Below are 18,329 nucleotides of genomic sequence, written 5' to 3' on the forward strand. Positions count from 1 at the left end.
GTCCTGTGGAATGATAATCAAATGTTCTCCATGACTTGGGACAACAGGATATCTGAGAGAAATTTCTATGAGGGCCCAGTGATGATGGTTTACTAGAAACTAGAGGCCTTGAACCAGACCAATGACTCATTGCAATGAACATTTTGTCTATGGGGCTGGCTAGACAAAAGGGGTATACTGCATGAGGATACACTACAGCCCCTAATGCTACTAGGATGAAAGAAGAGGTCTTGGAAAGATGGAGGGGTGACATGGGTTTTTTGTTGTTTTGTTTTTTAATTAATTTTGGGGTACATACTGCAGGGGTGGGAGCAGGCATGGAGGGACTGGGAGGTGAATGGAATTGGGGTGCATGATGTGAAATTTCCAAAGAATCAATAAAGAATTATGTTTAAAAAAAAACAAAAGGTAGGTGGGTAATATACAAATGCAGTGCATAAAGTCATCAAATTTCCAAAGAATAATTTAAAAAAAAAAAAAAAAGGAAAAGGCTGGAAATGTAGCTCAGTGGTAGAATGCTTACCTAGAGAGCATGAGTTCTTAGGTTTTATTCCCAGCACAAATTCACAAAACAAACAAAAAATAAAACAAACAAACAAAACAGAACAGAACTTAGACAACAAACAGAACTGTCTCAGACCTTGGGCCAACTCCAAAGCTAAGAAATCTCCCCTTTTAACGTGTTCTCCAAGCCTTCCAAGTGCTCTCTAAACAAATCACACACACACACACACACACACACACAAAGAAAACAAACAAACAAACAAAAAACAACCAAACAACAACCAAAACAGTTGTAGCTTTTTTCACAGCTCTTTGAGTGCAGCAAGCACCTGAACTCAGGTGTGGATTTCCTAGAACAGGACGGTCAAGAACTAACTGCTCTGCTATCAGCATCCCTAAACCCTACTCCTTGATGCACGTCTTAGGGTGAATTCACCCATGACAGTGCTTCAGGTAATGCCCAAGGGTTTTTCGGAAAAAAATAAAATAAAGTTTCTTGGGAACAGAATTCACAAAAGCATATGCAGGTTTGTGATCACCCTTTCCATTTGGCGTTCAGACCAAAAGAAAATCATCAGGCTCCCAAACCACTTTGGTCGAGAGCAGCTACTCGTGTTTTCAAGAGAGTAACAGTGGCTTCTCAGGACCTGGAGTCAGGGGCTCCAGCCCTCAGCTGATGAAAACAACTGTCTTGAGTGCCTATCAACAAGCCCACTCACCCCTCCCATGTCTGCCTTGCTTCCCAACAGATCCTCTAGGAGGCAGAAGAACAGGATGCTTTTTCCTCACTATCTAGGGCCCACAGATTCTCAGGAAGAAAAGAAGTCCTAGCACTAAAACTCTGGCAGCCACAGACAAATAGCCCCAGCTTGGCCCCAATAAGAGTACGGTTTTCCAGTTAGCACCGTTGTATCTAGTGGCCACTGGACTGTCTCACCACAACTCAGCCAATCCTGAGAAGGGGAATTTTGCTTCCAGGGGCGGGAACAGCGGGGGACCAATTGGAAGACTTGAAGTAGTGCCAGTGGGCTAATCCTAAAACTCCAGAGACCACTGGTGGACAATGAAGGTGGGGAGGAATAGGAGGATTTCACTAGATGGAAGCTCAAAGTCTTCAATAGAAAAAAAACTAAGAAGCATACTCAAGGCAACTGTGATACACAGACAAGATACTTCAAAATCAGCATGCCAGAAAACTTATTAAAATGCGAACCTCTAAGCTCCAAGGCCTTTCCCTCTCCAGGGCATCAGGGTGTGGGGTGGGGCCCAGAGGTTTGAATTTTAAAAATGCTTTCCCAAGAACCTCCCCTTTGAGGCCAGAAAAATCACTGAGCAGGGCAAGGCTGTTTTAAACAAAGTTGTTTCTCCACTTGCGCCCATTACTCTAAAGCTGTTGGGAAGAAGTCCTTACTTGACTCAGGACTCGGGCCTCGTCCCACCCACTCCCCTAGGAAAAAGAAGCTTTAAGACCGGAAATAGGAGCTCTTCCAAAGCAGCTTGAAGCTAGGTGGAAGACTGGGAGAATCCCAGCCATTCCCACGTCAGCATCCTTGTGGGCTATAAGAGCGGGCTGCGCGGAGCCTGCCGGGAGATGTAGTACTCAAAGCGGATCGGCGCTTGCGCCCTGAGCAGTTGCCGGTGAGCTTGGGAGAGCCGTGGGCGCAGAGGCGGTGAGTCCCGGAGCGGCCAGAGGGCGTGGCTGTCCCTGGGGCGCGGGCGCGGGTAACGGGGCTCCTTTCGCAGGCTGGGGCCACGCAAACTGGCAAATTTCGTATGTGCCCTGGGCGCCAGACCCCAGGAGCAACGAGGAGCGGCGGGCCCCTATTCGTTCAGGGACCCCGCCGCCGCTCCCTGCGACCCGGCCAGGCCTTGCTGGGAGTCCTCCGGGACTGGGAGTGCCCATCTGGGTGGTCGGACATCGTCATCCAGGAGCTTTGGGGAAACACGTCCCTAACATTGGCATCGGATTTTAAACCAGCTTTTATGCTTTTCAGGGACATGTCACGCCTGCCGTTTCCCCCCAGTGCCCTCTTTTCTTACATTGCTTTATGGGTAGGCCCTGTGAGGGTGGATTCACTGAGGGGAGGTTTGAGAAAGAAAGAAAGAAAGAAAAAAAAAAAAAAAAAAACGGTTCCTTATTGAAGTTTTTACTAGGTAGGGCCCAGGACAGGAAACCTAGAGGGTCACTTCCCTGGTAGACGTGGTGGAAGGTTTTGGGTCAGCTAGGGGAAAGCTAGCCAGCTGTGAGGCTGGAGAAGATTAACTAGTGGGTCCACAGCCAAAAGACTGCAGATCCTTGGATGTCCTCCAGCAACGGTTACATGCCTGGGCTCAGGAAACTAGAAGCTTCCTAGGAAGGAGTCTTGACCAGCAATAAACTTCCCTTGAGTCCTTACATTGTGCCAGGCACGCTGCTATTCACTTTCTGGGCCATTTGGTCCTCGAAGGATATTTTTATGAAGTTGATGCTATCACTGTGTGCATATTGCAGACAGGGGCATTTGGGTGTGAGGATTACACAGTAAATTATGTCTAAATCTTGGCACAGATGTTCAGGTTACGGTCACAGTAACGGGTGATATGCAGTAAGTTTTGGTTCAGTTGCCTGAATTGGAAGAGAATCAGGACTATTTTTTTTCCTTGAATCTCTAGAGAAATCTTAAAGAAGGCATATACTTGAAACCGCCTCAGCAAAAGCAGAGCGGGGAGGGGAGGCAGGGTGGAGATCCATAGTATATCTGCTTGTGCAGACCCTGAGCCCTGTGTAAGCATGTATATGACCAACCCTGTGACCTCACAGATTGCAAAGCTAAGTAAGTTAAAGACGGTGAGTATGCCATCTTGTAACCATTGCTTTTTCTCCTTTTCGTGTTTTCCTGTCTTCAGCTGTAGGTGGCTCCCTCAGATTATTACAGAGAGGAAATACCTGGAATCTGAGACATAGACCCCAGATTAACTGTAAAATTCTAGAAGAGGTGATGGCTGTGGCCCTGGGTTGTGCAATCCAGGCCTCCTTGAATCAGGGCTCTGTGCTGCAAGAGTATGACACTGACTGTGAAGTCTTCCGACAACGGTTCAGGCAGTTCCAGTACACAGAAGCTGCTGGGCCTCATGAAGCATTCAACAAACTCTGGGAGCTTTGCTGTCAGTGGCTGAAGCCAAAGATGCGTTCTAAGGAACAAATCCTGGAACTGCTTGTGCTAGAGCAATTCCTAACTATTCTGCCCACAGAAATAGAGACCTGGGTGAGGGAACAGTGCCCAGACAATAGAGAAAGAGTTGTGTCACTCATTGAAGACTTACAGAGAGAGCTTGAGATACCAGAACCACAGGTGAGAAAAAACATGGAGTCTCTGTTCTTAGGGGAACAAAAGAGGTACCCAGGATGTTGGGTCTGTATCCATCATTTTGACTCTGATTCCACAGTCTCAAGACTATTCCAGAGGCTTTTCCAATGGTGTCTTCTCCTAGAATCAGCATATGGGTCTGAGGTTCTTCACTGTTCCTGACCCCATGCCCTCTCTAGGGTACACATGTGAGAATGCCCCCATTTGCTATTATTAAAGGAAATTTCCAGGCTGCATAGCTTATCTAGAAACATCAATTACAGTTATCAGTACTTGACTCTATGGCTTGCTAGCCAGATCCTGCCATGGTATGATTGATTGTGACCTCTACATTTCTAGTGTTATTTTTTTTCATTTTTTAATTTTTTTTGATTTTTTAGTGGTTTTTACTTTGTTAATGAATTTCTTTTCAAAACAGAGAGGGTAGGGTAAATGTGACCCACACATTCTAAACTATTTACTATCTGTTTCTTTCCAGAATGATCTGGCTGACATTGAGTCAAGTAGTCTAGAGAGAATGCAGAGGAAGGCAGCATAGCTTAGTGTAAACTAATACACATTTCGACAGTGTAAGTGTTCTTCACTGCATGGGAAGACATCATGAAATGGTCACATGCCAGCTCCTCTGCTTTCAATTACTGTGGTGAGACAGCCAGGAATTCTGACCAAGGTTCCAGTGCTATGAGCAGTGTTGTCCCTAGTGATGTGATTTTACAAAGTGGCCAAAAATGTTCTTGGTAAAGGGAAATAAATTCTGTGGTTTTCTCTGGTTTGTGCAAAAGTGCTAAAAATAATATGCAAAAGTTACTTGGTTTCTACCTGATCAGCAGGATGTGGTTCTTGCTAGGTTCTTTTCATCTATGTGAAGGTTTGAAGAAGGAATGCTGTATCTATAGTGTGGCACATGCATTTTAATTTTCCCATGTTTGGAGAGTGTAGGAAGAGCTCTGCATTGTAATGGATGTGCCCATCTCTGGCCCATTAAATTCTATTAGCACCACCTGCCTGCATTTGCCTTCTGTTCAGAACCCCCTCTTAAAGCTTCTGTTCAGGGAAGGCATAGGTGAGCACAGGGCAGACTGAACATAGGGCACACTTCCCAGAAGGAAATAGCAAGAGCGTCTGACATTCGCAATCTCTGTGGCTCAGACAGGGGTACTAGATCACTTGGCTTCACCACAAATATTAGCTTGCATAGGAAGTCACCAGGGTCCCTGTATCCCTAGGGTAGCATGGGGGGAGTAGTTTTCCTTACTTTCCATAGCTTCCAGGTTTGGGTAAAAAGAGAAGACTTTTGTCTTTGGGAGGTCTGGGCATCCCCTCCACATTTCTGTAGTTATAAGGCACTCCTGGCACTTGATCACTTAAATGCATTTACAGTGCAGCTGGAGCAGCTGTGTGAAATGCACACTCCCCACAGACTTTGTATGAAGGAAGGAGCAGGTGGAATAACTCAATAGTAATTATTTGTGTTGGGTTACTGATAGTTTGTACATGTTGTAATAAGTACATGCTGGTACAGTCAACTCACCTATTTTTGTTTGTTTGGTTGACTGTCTTTTTGTTTTTGTTTTTGTTTTTTTTTTTTTAATGCATTGCCTCCTGGAATCCCTGGAGACTTTAAAGCTATGTGTGTGGTTCATGGTACTGTTGGTGAGCAATGGCTGACTTAGATAGTGGTAAAGTTGCTTTATTTCCAGTGGAGTCTAGACTTTGGAGTGATGTTTTTGGCCTCTCTCTCAGATTGACATGGATGACATGCTCTTGGAAGAACTGGCACCAGTTGGAACAGTACCCATGCCACCCAACTTGCACCTGGAGGCACCTGAGCTCCAAGTAATGGAACCTGTCCAGGAGCCCCCAGTGCCGGAAGCCTGGATTTCACAAGCAGGACCACAGGATCTGAACTACAGTGCTGATGGTGAATGCCAGTCCTTTCTCGACCCTGGTAAGGCAAGGGTTTTCCTTTAGTTCTGAGTTACTGTTTGTGAGGTAAAGACCTTAGAGGTTTCTGTTTGAGTTAGAGATGCTAAGCCCCCAGTAGCCCTGAACCACTGACATAAAGAAGTGGAGGGCTGAGAACAGGAGGAGAAAATCTTTCTAGGAACAACAGGGAGTGATGTATATTGGATAGAATGTCCTTGGGAGCTGGTTGTAGTGATGGTCTTGCCCAAGGGCCTTTCCACCAAGAATGTTATCTGGGAAACCCTCTTGAGGTTGTTCAGATCCTCTGGTGAAAACACAGCTGTACACCAGATTTTGAGCCTTTGATGTGAGAGCCAAAGGGCCAGTTGCTTTTATGGAATGGAAAGCCCTATTCGAGTAGAGTACTTTGTAATGTACTCTGTTCAGATCCTTAAAAGGGGTTTAGTCACCTATAGCAGGTGAAAAATGTCAGTTTCACCAAGTTGTGGTGGCACCCATCTTTCTTCCCAGCACTCGGGAGGCAGAGGCAGGTGGATCTCTGAATTCAAGTTCGGAGCAAGTTCCAGGACAGCCAGGAGTATACACAGAGAAATCCTCTCTCAGAAAACCAAAATATATATATATCAATTTCATAAAATCGAAAACTAGAATAGTATTTTTAGAATGTGGTGAGGAGGCCTCTTGCATCAGGTTATGCCACAGAAGTGTTATACACTCAGTGTTTGAAACCCACTGGTTCTGGCATAACAGGGTGAGTTGTAGAAGGAGCTAGGTGCGGTGGAGAAAAGCAGTTGGGCCATGTAGCTTGTGTGCTCTTGTGTTTCCCCTGCCTTTGGATTTCTTTCACACCATTTCTTCCCTCCCGTAAAGTATTTGGCTCAAGTGTGGCTGGAACCCTTACTCCTATGGGTACATCTGGGACATGTTGACATTTAGTAAACTGTATAATACTGAGACAACAAAAAGAAAACAACAAAATGTAAATTGGTGAGAACAACCCAAATTACAAAATAGAAGTGCCTGATGCATAAATAGCTAGTACAACCCTTTAAGGCCTAGAATTCCTTTTTACAATTTCATATGAATTCAGCCAGCATTAGGAGCACTTGTGAAAAGGCAAGCCAGATACTGGGGATTTGTTGCAACACAAAGCAGAAACACAGCCTTAGCCATCCTGGAGCTCAAAGTTTGGGGGCAGTTGATGCATTCCAGATATGATATGGAAGTAATCCTAGAGGATATAGGATGATAATAAAGCACATACGAGAGTCACCTTACCATAAGCTAAGAGGAGTGACTCCAGGAGGAGGGGATTAGGGGGAATACCTGTGGAAAGAGACCAGAATGGGCTGGCTGAACAAGCAATGCAAATGAAGAGGGGAGGGAAATCTTAAGCAGATGGAGCACCATGTACAGAAACTCTAGGGACAGAAGGAACTCCTGCATTTGCACTGTGAGGGGCCGACAGGAGCAGATGAGCCAAGATGGTGACCATAGAGAGGAAATGGCAATTCCAAAATAATTAGCATATTTGAAACCTAGAACTTGTGGTTGACTGACTAGTTATTGAGTAATAAACAAGAAAGGTGAAGGATGCTGCCTAGGTCTCTGGCTGGTGACCTGGGTAGATGGCAGTATCAGTCACTGCCATCGAGAACTTACAGGAAGACTGGCTTTCCTAGAGCAAGGTAAGCTTAAGGTATGAGCACACCAGGCCAGAATATTTTTAAATGATGGTAAAATGAAAAAAAAAATCCGAAAGTCCATAGTTATACATATTGGTTGTAACAGTACTATATAATATTGTCATTTATATTCTAGTCTTTATAGTGCCTTCATTTCATATTTTGTTAAGAAGTATAAATGTAGCCATGTAGTAGTGACACACACCTTTAATCCCAGCACTCAGGAGGCAGACACAGGTGGATCTCTGTGAGTTTCAGGCCAGCCTGGTCTACAGACTGAGTTCTAAGACAACCAGAGATACACAGAGAAACCCTGTCTCAAAAACAAAACCAAAAAACAAAAAGTCACCCCATTTGGGACTGAGAGATGGCTGAGTGCTTAAGAGCTTACTGCTCTTGCAAAAAACCAGGTTTGATTCCCAGCACCCACATAGTGGTTCACAACTGTGTATAACTCTAGTTCCATGTAGTGCAGCACCCTCTTCTGGCATGCAGAACTTCCTGCACACACAACACACATTCATACACTCGGGTGTACACACATACAAATAAACTAAGTATGCAAAAAATAGTTCCCCCACTTAACTTTATTCCTGACATCCTAGAAGTTTAGGATACTGTAGACCATCTGTACTCAGACACTACACTTGAGAGCTTAAATTGTATTATACAAACTATAACTTTGAAAATGTGGGCTCCATATTAGTGCCTCAATTGCCTAAACTTTGGATTTTTTGATTCAGTGAATGAGATTTCACTTTGAGTACATGAAAGATGTCAAAGAACACACCCCTCTGGTGCAATGAAGGATTTGACAGATGAAATTTTCAAGGAAAATGTAAATTCATGTCATCTGGAAAGCATCAGAAGTTTATTTATTTTTTGGTTTTTTGAGACAGGGTTTTTCTGTGTAGCCCTGGCTGTCCTGGAACTCGCTTTGTACACCAGGCTATCCTTGAACTCACACAGATCCCCCTGCCTTGCCTCCTGAATGCTGGGATTAAAGATGTGCACAACCACCGCCCAGCTTACTTTAAAAAGAAAAAAAGATAGATGTACATGTGTTTGTCTGTGTGTGGATATGTGCATGTGAGCACAGGTTCCCATGGGAGCCAGAGGAGGGTATTGGTTTCCCCACAGCTGAAGTCACAGATGGTTGTGAACATGTGATGTGAGTGCTGTGAAAGAAACCCAGAACCTTTGGAAGAACTGTGCACGCTGTTCACCACTGAGCTTTCTCTCTAGCCTAAGAAGGGCTTTTTTAAAAAATCAGTTTCTATTTATTACTTTTTGTGTGTGCATGTGTTCATGTCTGTGCGTGTGTGAATGTCAGAAGAAAAATTGCAGGAGTCAATTTTCTCCTACCATGTGAGCTCCTAGTGTCAAACTTAGATCTTCATACTTCAGGGCAAACCTGATAAGCTGTCTCACTAGCTGAGGTTATTGTCACTTCAATTTCTTCAGAATTTCCTGTTACATTAAATGTTGATATAAGCAATATCTAATGCCCAGCTATAGGAATGACACAGAGAGCCTTTGTGACATGAAGTCTGCTAAGTGAGGCTTAGTAGAATGATTCACTGAACATAGTATGAGGACATTATTGAAGTACCTATTTGTTTACCTCCGCTTTTTAATTCTTTATATCACATACCAATGTGTTATTTCTTTTGCACCATATTCTACATTTATAAATGAGCTCTGAGGGTTAGCAGCTTAAAGGAGAAAATGAAAAGAGGGGGTGCTTTCAAAAAATACAATTTCTATGAGCCAGGAATTTCCAGGAGGTTTATAATGTTCCTGGCTCGGTCTCTGCAAGCTAGCAGAACACTCAATTCCTAGCTAAGAGGACTTCTCCATATGCATGTCCTCAGGACAGGCAGCAGGCTTCTCTCATAGCCGATGATCGAAAAGAAAGCCACAATGTTGTTGGTAACCCAGTCACACACCATCACTTCTGCAATATCCTCATTAGAGCAAAGTCACAGATCTAACCCATACTAAGGGGGAAAAGGAAATGTCACTTGATGAAGGGAAGACTGTAAAATAACTCTTGGGAGCTGATTTTTTATTATTTAATATTTTTTCTTATTTTACATATCAATCCCAGTTCCTTCTTCCTCCCATGCCCCCCAACCAACCCCATCCCATCCCCCATCCACTCCCCGGGAGAGTGAGGCCTTCCATGGGGGATCATCAAAGTCTGTCAAGTTATTTGGGGTAGGGATGGGGGCTTATTTTAAAACAACCATTTAGCCATTCTTTCTTACATTTAAAAATTGGATTCATTTTCAACAATGACTTAATAATATGTGAGGGTGGGAAGCCTTGTGTGTAGTTATCCAAATGTCACCATGTGATGTCATGATAAGCCTAAAAGTAAAAAACCCTGTCCACTTAGCATTTAAAGTTCTTATGACCAAAAGTCCAAAGATTATTTTGTTGGACATCTACTCTCAAGAAAGGACTACATTCACATGGTATTGATTGTTGTTGGTTTTACTACATTGTAGAGTCAGTTGGCTCACTATTAGGGGTTGTGTTAAGTCTGAAGTTAGGTAGGAAAGTACTGCTATATTAATGGTATTACATTTTGTAATACCTGAACCTGACACCAGTTCTATTTACTTGGACTTTCTCAGGTGTTTCCAACAGTATTTTTTACTTTTCAAAGTATACATTTTATACCAATTATTAAATTTGTTCTTAAATTATTTTAGTCTTATTAATGTTATCATGAATGGAACTATCTTATTCAGTGCATTTTGGCTTATCCTTTGAAAGTATAGAGAATAACTGTTGATTTTTGTGTATTGATCATATAACCTACAAACATACTTACTTTGCTTATTATTCTGTAGTGTTCCATATATATATATATATATATATATATATATATGTATGTATTATATAAAATGATGCCACCTATGAAATGTAATAGTGTTATATCTTTTTGTTGTGTAGTTTTCCTTTAGAACATTATTAAACAGAAGTAGAAAAAGGACATCCTTGTCTTGCTCCAGGTCTCGGGACATTTGTATTTGTTCTTTCATCATTACTTTGATTAATAGCTGTGGGTCTCTCATAGATAGCATATATCAAGTTGAGGAGATAATCTTTCTATTCCTATTTCAAGTTTTTTTAAATCTAGGTAGCAGTATTTTTGGAAATATCTTATTAATGAATTGTTCTTTTACTCACCTTATAAATAGTAACTTTTTGGTTTTATTCTGAGTTGTCTAATAGAATATTCCCTTTTCCATCATGGAGGCAGAGGCAGGCAGATCTCTGACTTAAAGGCCAGCCTGGTCTACAGAGTGAATTCTAAGAGGTCAGCCAGGGCTACATAGTGATATCCTGTCTTAAAAAACAAAAACAAAAAACAAAAAAAGAAACCAAACAAATAGGAATGCAAAACTGCAATCTTAACTTTGCCTTCCTATTGACTTATTTAGTCCACTCATATTTTTAGTCTGATTAGTACATAGTTAAAATTATATAAGCCATTTACTTAGTCTCATGTGTCATGAATCTTTTGTTACCCCTCTCTTGCTGCTTTCTTTTGTGTTAAGTGCTTTATGAACTTTCACTGTTTGTAAATTTAATTCTTAACTGGGTGATTACAGTTCACCTTTTATGCTTTAACTTAATCATCAGTTCAGTGTTGTATTAGCAATGTCATTAAAATACAGAAATATTAATCCCTTATATGTCTATATTCCTTTTCTTTTCTTGTTGTTGTTGTTGTCAGTAGCTATGGAACCTGTCCTGGAACTTGCTGTGTAGATCAGGTTGCCATTGAACTCAGAGAGATCCAGCTGCCTCTGCCTACTGAGTGCTGGGATTAAAGTTGTATGCCACCACCTGGCAGGTCTGTATTCATTGCTTCTGCATTGTGATATTATAGCAAACCTGGTGTAAGCCTCACAGTTCATTGCTGTAATTATTACTATACATAGTTTTAAGGATTTTAAAAGAAACAAAAGGGGGAAAGGAAGAGAAATATATTACAGCTTTTTTAAACATTATTTATCATTTATGAATGGATATGAATAGGCAACTAGTCATTCCTTAACTGTGTACAGATTTTTCTCTCACTTGCCTCATATAAGCTGTTATTAACAAATATATTACCTTTCTGCAGGCACAGAATTTGCTAACTTAAATGTTTTGTGACAAAAGGTGTAGACCCTTGATTTATAACGCCTTTTCTAATTATATGCTACTTTCATTTATACTATTTTTTCATGTGGTTTCAAGTTACAATCTCAGAGTCTCTCACTTTCAGACCAAGGGTCTATCCTTACTATTTTTAACATTATATAACTGTTTTCAGGCAAGTTGGCTATCAATGATGTTTGGTTTATTTATTTATGCTCTGTGTGTATTGATGATTTGTCTACATGTCTGTCTGTGTGAGGGTGTCAGGAATCCCCTGGAACTAGGGTTACAGACAGTTGTGAGCTGCCATATAGGTGCTGGGAATTGAACCTGGGTCCTCTGGAAGAGCAATAAATGTTTTTAACCTCTGAGCCATCTCTCCAGCCTGAATGTAGGATTCTTACTTAACAGTTTTCATTTTTCTAAAGCATTTTGACTGTATCATCCCACTGTATCTTAGCCTCCCTTGCTTCTAATGAGAACTCAAAGAGTTTCATCTCAAACTGAATTGGTATAATTAAATCTCTAACTAATTTGAGGTTTAATGTCTTGGTAAATTTGCTTGCTACTAACTTTAAAACTTTTATCACATTCATTTATTTATATGTCTATGTAAAAAATTCCTGGACATGTATCCCAATAATTGAATTTAGGTAATCTAGCTTGCCAGCAGGGGCCTTTACCTTCTGAGCCCTTATAGTAGCCCCTCTATTAACTTTAATTTAATAAGATTTAATATCTGCCTAAATAGGAGTTCACTTATAATTGGTGGATCACTCTTCTGATTTCCAAGCTTACACACATACACATTCTCTTTGTGTGATTCTCCCTGTTTCTCTTTCTCTCCCCCCTATTTTTCCTCTCTTTCCCTCCCTCCCTCTCTTCCTCCATCCTGTGTCCTCTCTTTCCTTCACTCCCTCTCCTCCTCTCTGTGTTTCTCTGCCCCTCCCTCTCCCCCTTCCCTTCTCTCCCTCCATTTCCCTCACTCTCTCTCCCTTTTCCCCTCTCCCTCTTTCTCCTCTCTCCCTCCCTCGGTCTCTCACTCTGCCTCCCCCTTTTCCTCCCTCCCTCCCTCCCTCTCCCTCTGTCTCTGTCTCTCCCTGTTTCTCCCTGTCTCCCCCTCTCTCTCCCTCTGTCTCTGCCTCCATCCCTCTCACTGCCCTTGCATTTATCCACTGACTATTATGGAGGTTAGTTACAGGAATATGGATGAGGGGTGACTTAGAGAATCAGAAATGACTGAAAGACAGCTGCATCAGCAAAGTCCACCCCACGTGACAGCTCACACAGCTGGAAATCTAGAGCACAGTGCACTGCCTGCAGGAGAGTGTCCTTTCCAGGTGCCTCAGACAGTTCTGCTTCTTCCAGGCAGCTGGTCTGCCATGGGGGAAGTCCTTCTGTATATATGTTTCTCTTACTGGTTGATGAATAAAATACTCTTTGGTCAATAGAGGCATAAAGATAGGTGGGATTAGGAGACAAGGAGAATTCTGGGAAAGGTGCGAAAAGAGACACCATGGGAACATGGGGGGGAGGGGAATAGTACACTCAACATGTTCTCTAGTAAAATAAGGCCATGTAGAAATACATAGATTATTAGTTATGGGTTAATAATTAAGATCAAGGTAGCCAATAAGGAACCCTAGCCATTGGCCAACAGTTTTATAATTAATATAGCATCTTGTGTACTTGTTTGGGGCCAAAGGACAGTGGGATATGGCAGGAAAAGAAAGAAACTCCAGCAACAGGTTTGCTCTCAGGGTCTTTGTGGCTTGTTTTATCTGAAAATCTTCTTTATAGCTTGGCTTGTTTATTCCGGGTTACTCCGGGATAGAAGGGGCAGAGTGAATCTGGTCAGTTTCAGTGACTTCCTGGAGCTACTTTGAGTTGTTTACCTTCTGTCTTAAAGGCTTCTCTGAAGGATGGAGTATTCAATTTTAGAGGAAAGTGCTGCACAACAGCTACACATTCGAGTTACAGTTATTACAGTATATCATTTAAAATGCCATTTCCTTAACAGTATAAGATGTCCATGTGAATAGAAAATTAGACACATACTTCAACGTGCAATGTAGCTCAGGGTGACCTGTGACTCACTACATAGCTTCTAACAAATGGCAGTCTTCCTGCCTCAGACTCCCAGGTGCTGCAATTACAGTCATGATCCACCACACCTGGTTGGTCATTTTTACTGCATACTTTTAAAACTATCTCTTCAGTTCACCTGTCCATTTACTGATTGCTTATTACTGATCATTTATTCTTTACTGTTTCTTTCCTTCCCCCACCCGTTTTTTTGGTTCTTTATATATAAACTGTATAGTAACCCCCTCACATTAATGCAAAGCTTTATTTTTACAAATTCTTTAAGCTACTTCATTATTCTGTTAATTGTTTCCAATACTATTTGTTAAGATTTTTTTCCTTAATAGGATCCCACTGGCCAATTATTAGTATTATTTTCCAAGATATTGGCATTATGTTCAGAAAGGTTTTACTGATATCCATATATCAGGGCATACTTACCATGTTTCCTTCTAGTAGTTTAAATGTATCAGATCTAACATAAAGTCTTTGATCCTCTCTCTCTCTCTCTCTCTCTCTCTCTCTCTCTCTCTCTCTCTCTGTCTCTTTCGTTCAAGACAGGGTTTCTTTGTGTACCCATGGCTGTCCTGGAACACTGGGATTAAATGAATGTGACACCACTGCCTGACTTCTTTAGTCCACTAAAATTAATTTTCAGTAGCATGAGAGGTGGGTAGGGATAAAGTCTTAATCATTTACATGTGAAAACTGGGTGATGGTGGCACAGGCTTTTAATCTCAGCACTCAGAAGGCAGAGGCAGGTGGAACTCTCTGAGTTTGAGGTCAGCTTCATCTCCAAAGCAAATTATAGGACAGCTAGTCCTGTTACATAGAGAAACCCTGTCTTGAAAAACAAAACAAAACCAAAAAAGTAGCATTTGCATGTGGATATTCTGTCTTCCAGGTATCATTTATTGAAGAGATGATTTTTTTTTTCCTCCAAGTTATAGTTTTGGCCACTTTGTTTCTGTGATTCTGTAGTATAATTTGAAGTCAGGTATTATGATACCTCCAACATTCTTTTTACTCAGGATTGCTTTCACTATTTTTATCTTTTGTGCTTGTATATGAAACTTTAGGGTTGATTTGTAGTTCTGTCAAGAACATAATTTGAATTTTGAAGATTACATTTAACCAGCGACCACTTTGGGTAATAGTACCATTTTTCCAATTTTAATTCTGCTAATTTATGAACATGGAAATTGCTCAGTCTTCTAGCATATTCCTCAATTTCTTTTGTACATGGTTTGTACTTTTCATTATAGAGGAATTTTACATTCTTGGTTTGGTTTATTCCTAGGTACTTAAAATATTTTTTTAAAAATTATGTGTGCATTGGTAGACATGAATACAGTGCTTGCAGAGGCCACAAAAAGTTATCAGGTGCCCCTGACCTGGAGTTACAAGCAGCTGTATGCTTCTTGATATTAAGTGCATGGAACTGCTGCTTAAGCCATTTCTCCAGCCCCTATTCCTAGTATTCTATTTATTTATTTATTTATTTATTTATTTATTTTGAGAAAGGGCTTCTCTGTGTAGCTCTAGATATCTTGGAACTCGCTCTTATAGACCAGGCTGGCAGAGATCCGCCTGCCTCTGCCTCCCAAGTGTTGGGATTAAAGTGCACCAACACTGCCCGGATCCTATGATGGTATCATAGATGGCATTGCTGGGTTTCCTTGCCAAGTTCAATACTGTTTTATAAAAAAAACAAAAAAAGCTACTGAGTCTGTTGACATATATAAACTACGTTTTGCTGCTGCCAATTAAGTTCAATAAAATGGAAATGTTTCTATGAAGGTGTTAAGTGAGTTTATTCCAGTAAGCTATTTGCTAGCACCTATATTTACACTGCTCTTCTTTGCCACATATATTTATACCACTCTTCTTGGCACGAATGTTTATACCACTGTCCTCTGACATGTACTTTATTCCCCTCTTCTTTTACAGCACTCCTCTTTGACATGTATGTTTAGACTACTTTTTGTAAGCACTCAATAGCAGTAATTCCAAGTTTTTACTATACCAACATTTTATAAAGATTTTTTCCCTATTTTATCTCTAGCAAAAATAAATGAGTTATCAAAATCAGTACATAACTACTACATTGCTTTTAGCACACAATTCATTCTCCTGGAAGCACGAAAGGATGGCCTTCTCAATTGTTGTTTTGTTCTTTGAAAAGTCCCAGATGAAGGAACAGTAATTGTGGAGGAAATGGGGATTAAGAAGCCTGTGTATCCATGCCATCTGTCTATATTCTAGAAACACCTTTGATGAACCACATTGTCATGTTTGTCCCTTTTTGCTTCTATGACCAGGTTATCAGTTACCAAAGCTTGACATGAACTTCCCATTGGATCATAGAGAAGAGCCATGGGTAAAAGAGTTAGAGGATCCCAAAGAAATGAAGCAGTTGCTTGATTCCAAGATTGGTAAGTAATGGTTTCTTTATTGTCTCAGGATGAAGGGGACGAATCAGCAGTCATGAGGGCAATGAGCATGGAAGTGTGTCTAGACATTCCCACATTCACCATTTACTTTCCTCCACTTTTTCCTTTTTCCCAACACAATGCAATCTTCAGTTTCTATTTCTCCTCAGGCTTTGAGATGGGAGTAAAAAATGAAGAAGAGTCTTCAAAACAGAAGAAACTGGAAAATATGTACCCATTTGTTGTAACTTTAGAAGGGAATGCTCTTCATGGTCCTATTCTGCAGAAAGACTATGTGCAATTAGAAAATCAATGGGAGCCACCCCCAGAGGATTTACAGACAGATTTAACAAAACTTGTAGAGCCTCAGAACTCCACTCTAGGTGAAACACCTGAAAGCTCCAACTTGGAAGAACCTCTCAACCCGAAGCCTCCAAAGAAAAAGAGTCCTGGAGAGAAACCTCATCGATGTCCTCAGTGTGGAAAATGTTTCGCTCGGAAGTCACAGCTTACCGGGCACCAGAGAATTCATTCAGGAGAGGAACCTCACAAATGCCCTGAGTGTGGAAAACGGTTCCTGCGGAGCTCTGACCTTTATAGACATCAACGACTTCACACAGGAGAGAGACCCTATGAATGTACTGTATGTAAAAAGCGATTCACTCGGCGCTCACACCTTATTGGGCACCAGAGAACCCACTCTGAAGAAGAAACATATAAATGTCTGGAGTGCGGAAAGAGCTTTTGTCATGGATCAAGTCTCAAAAGACATCTGAAAACTCATACAGGTGAAAAACCTCATAGATGTCATAATTGTGGGAAAAGTTTTAGTCGCCTGACAGCACTTACTTTGCACCAGAGAACACACACAGAGGAGAGACCTTTTAAATGCAGTTATTGTGGGAAAAGCTTTAGACAGAGACCAAGCCTTGTAATTCATTTAAGAATCCACACAGGGGAAAAGCCATACAAGTGTAGTCATTGTTCTAAAAGCTTCAGGCAGCGAGCAGGCCTGATCATGCATCAGGTCACACACTTTAGAGGACTTCTTTAAGAACTGTCAAGGGAAGCAGGTCCTATGATAGTTCACATTGGACCTGCAGTAGCTGTTGATCTTAGAAACCTTTGTTCTGAACTTAGAGCAAAGTACAGCTTTGAGGGGTGCTATTAAAAAAAAAATCTTTCAAGGTATAGGAATTCAAGAGTGTGTATCTAGTCTTACAGTTTTTTTTTTTTTTCTGAATTTAATACACTCTGTCTTTTTCTGTTGTTTAATTGCAATGGAAATATTTGGTTCCAAGGCAACCGTCTGATAAATATAGGCACAAAGCATATAAATGGTGGCAGTTGTTTATAGGTAGGACCAATACAATGGATGAATAATAGCGTCTGCTCTAGCACTACCACACTTGTTCTCCTGTATAATTTTTAAAGACAACCTTTTGAAAGCAGCCATTTAGATAGTCATACCTCGTGTGGCATGAAATGAGGCAGCAAATTTTGTCAAACAATACAAAATGTTTCAGGAGGATTAGAAGGAAGAGGGTGTTATTGGCCTAAGGAACAGACTTGTTTCCATTTACAGTTTTGTGCTTAGAAATGTGATTTTAAGTTTGGACTTTGTGGCATTCCCTGCTCTGCTTAGTTGGCCATCTGTGGTGATGGTGATTAAAGTGGTGTACTAGGCTTGTAACTGTTTGCTAGGTCTAGCAGAAATTACTTGCAGTTGAAGTTGTACAAGTAGAATCTATCTTTATTTAGATGGACTGAAGAACAAGTATCCGTGGATTTTCATTCTGTTTTGGTACTCTCTCATGTTTATTTCAGTGCTTTTGAAATTGTATCCATTTTCTAACTCAGTGTCTCCCTAAGTATGTGTTATAGAATACTTTGTTCTGCAAGATGTTCTGCAAATAGTTTTGGGAATTGCTTCTAGCTGTTTGTCCTTCCTAGATTTGTTATGCCCGTCAGCAGATGAGACTCTTGGAAAGGCCCTAGTTTAGGAAAGGAGGCTAGGGCACCTCTTGTAGCTAAGTGCTTTCCAAACTTATTTGACCCCAGAATCTTTCATATACACATAGTAATAACTGGCAGTAATATTCTGCAAGTATCCCTTAGAACACACTGCCTTGAACCAGTGTCTGTAGCTATCAGGGTAGTCCTATAGTTCTAAACTTAGTTATTTCCAG

At 41.2% G+C, this 18,329-nt stretch overlaps 1 protein-coding gene across 1 annotated transcript; it reads left to right on the forward strand.

Moving 5' to 3' along the window:
• The first annotated feature begins 1,965 nt into the window (after window positions 1-1,965).
• Znf449 (zinc finger protein 449) lies at window positions 1,966-17,490 on the forward strand. Its single transcript, XM_051179670.1, has 5 exons — window positions 1,966-2,174; window positions 3,391-3,836; window positions 5,595-5,799; window positions 16,030-16,143; window positions 16,311-17,490. The coding sequence occupies exons 2-5, from the start codon at window positions 3,483-3,485 to the stop codon at window positions 17,192-17,194; spliced, it is 1,557 nt and encodes a 518-aa protein (XP_051035627.1). The 5' UTR covers window positions 1,966-2,174; window positions 3,391-3,482; the 3' UTR covers window positions 17,195-17,490.
• The last annotated feature ends 839 nt before the right edge of the window (window positions 17,491-18,329 follow it).

This window comes from Phodopus roborovskii, unplaced genomic scaffold (genome assembly GCF_943737965.1).
Source record: "Phodopus roborovskii unplaced genomic scaffold, PHOROB, whole genome shotgun sequence".
NCBI lineage: Eukaryota > Metazoa > Chordata > Mammalia > Rodentia > Cricetidae > Phodopus > Phodopus roborovskii.